This window comes from Tupaia chinensis, unplaced genomic scaffold, assembly GCF_000334495.1.
Source record: "Tupaia chinensis unplaced genomic scaffold, TupChi_1.0 Scaffold000495_1, whole genome shotgun sequence".
Taxonomy (NCBI): Eukaryota; Metazoa; Chordata; class Mammalia; order Scandentia; family Tupaiidae; genus Tupaia; species Tupaia belangeri.
This window is the reverse complement of record NW_006160007.1, coordinates 876,655-878,870: the sequence shown is the minus strand read 5'-3', so window position 1 is coordinate 878,870 and position 2,216 is coordinate 876,655. Positions and strand designations below refer to the sequence as shown.

Sequence of the window (2,216 nt, the reverse complement as noted above, 5' to 3'; positions counted from 1 at the left end):
GTCCTTCTTGCTCTGGGGGCTCTGTGGCTGCTCAGTGTGGGCCCGTTTCTGCTGGGGCTCTCTGTCCTCTGGGCCGTCCACCTGCTCCTTGGAGAGGAGTGCTGCCCGCACCAGCCGCAGCTCCCGCTTCTCCCTGCGTTCCTCCATCTCCTCGATGTCGCCGGCGAACAGGGCCTTCAGCGGGGAGATCAGCTTGGGCACTGTCGGAAGGTCTCCAAAGCAGACCTGGGAGGCCAAGATGGAAGATGGAGATCCTCAGCAGGGCAGGGGTGGGGACAGGCCTGGAGCAACACGACCGTGGTGCCAACTCCCCTTCCTGACGAAACCCCAAGCACACCAGCCACAGCTTGGCAAAAAAAGAATGCCATGGTAGGAGGCAGGGAGCCCTCTAGTGAACGAGGCAGGCTCCCACTCCTGGCAAGGGTGGTGAAAGGCATCAGGAGACCCAAGGTGAGGCAGTGCAGGCTACGGAACTAAGCCTGGCTCGTGCCCTGCCCATTCTGAGGGAAGGCACCTGCCTCAGGTTTGTGCTGAGGCTCAGATGGCAGGACTACGTGCCCATCCAGGCCCAAGAGAGACCTTCCAATGGACCCGGCTGTCTAGCGCCCCCTGCAGGAGGCAGGTCTCACTGTCTAACTACATGCTGGTGATAATGGGGTCAATGATGGGGAGACACCTCCCGAGTGTCTCTTAGTGGCCCCACACATGCCCCGAGTGTGCAGTCCCACCGCCATGTCCCTCCCCACCCTGCATGGCCACCGGCCCACACACCTTCATGTGGTCAAAGGCAATTCCAACTTTCTCGTTAAAGTCGGGGCTGAAGAGGGGAATCTTGGCGTAGCGCTGACTGAAGTGGTTCAGCATGATGAACCCCGCGTTCATGCGCATACCCACCCCGATAGCTTGGGAGGTCGTGCTGCGAACGGAGGATGGAGACGAGGCTGAGCCGAGGATAGAGCCACAGACCGGCCCTTGCACTCCAGGCACCCAGGGAAGGCCGCGGACTCCTATAACCGGCACCTCATTGCCGGGGGCCAACTCTCCGGGGGCCAGACCCTGCCCACAACAAAACACAGCTCCCAGAACAAAACACACTCGCCACTGTCAGACCTCTGCTCGGGGACACACCTGAGACGGGCCCGGCATCCCGGGAGGACACACTTACTGGAATAACAGCTGCGCTTCAGCCCCGGGCCCCGCCGCCTCCTGCCAGGTCCCTGACCCAGCGTAGATTATTCTAGCCTGTTTCTAGTTCTTTCAAAAACCACCTCACCTCACAACCTTGCCTAGAGAACTCTGAGATTAAAGGCAGTGAGAACAGCTGTAGGCTCAGGAAGGTCCCACAGCCTTGGGAAGAAGCAGGCAGCCCTGGTCAGGTCGAGGGAGGTGACTGAGAGCTGAGTCTCCAGAGAGGCCACAGGTGAGGCTGAGCAGGTCACTGCGGCCTGTCAGGCCTTGTTACCTGTGAGTCTTCTCCACTGCTTCCTCTTCCAAGCCGTCTTCTAGGGTGGCCTCGTGGATCAGGAGGGTGGCGTCTTTCCCTGCAGGCGAAGCACAGGCATCAAGGTGGCCTCCTCAGCAGAGGCAGCCCATGGCCCTGAGGCCCAGTTGCATGGCAGGAGACCCGGGACTACCAGGGTGGGCCAGGGTCTGCTGAGGTGTCCCTACAACCTCGTTCACATTCCCTCCAGCCTAAACCCTGTGGCTCCCTGGGTGTGACTTCTTGCCCTACTCACCCATCTGGACCAGAGCCTCACAGGGCATGGTGTCCCCCGAGTAGACCACCTTCCAGCCGGACGTGTGCACCAGCGCACAGCCGAATGCGTGCTTGCAGTGCCGGACCAGGCAGGTCTGAAACTGAAGGGCAGGGCTGGGTTCAGGCTCTGCCTCTCCCTGCCCCCGACCCTCTTCCTCTGTACCCCAAGCTGTGCTCCTCACCTGTGCCAGGTCACATGCTTCCAACAGCGAGCTGATCAGGCTTTCAATGGCAGGGTTGGAGACCTCGGCCCCTTTCAGAAGGCATTTGGCAGGAATCATTCTGTGAGAAGATAAACATTTTCAAATTATAATATTAAACTTTTTTTTTTTAGGGGTTTTTGCTATAGGGGCACGTGTGCTTGCCAGACAGACAGAGAGACAGAAAGCGAGAAATCACCCCCCAGGGGGGATGGCCACGCCGCAATCCCTTCTCCTCCATTCTCCTCTTGGGATCTTGG

General features: G+C 59.5%; 1 protein-coding gene across 1 annotated transcript in view; it reads right to left on the bottom strand.

Annotated features, from left to right (window-relative positions):
• The window catches only part of ELAC2 (elaC ribonuclease Z 2), a gene marked incomplete in the record, with an annotated part of 41,872 nt that overhangs the window by 565 nt on the left and 39,091 nt on the right, over positions 1–2,216 (bottom strand). Inside the window, 5 exon segments of the mRNA XM_027774946.1 lie at positions 82–225; positions 772–916; positions 1,463–1,541; positions 1,737–1,857; positions 1,939–2,038. Of these exon segments, the coding sequence (XP_027630747.1) occupies positions 82–225; positions 772–916; positions 1,463–1,541; positions 1,737–1,857; positions 1,939–2,038 (589 nt within the window).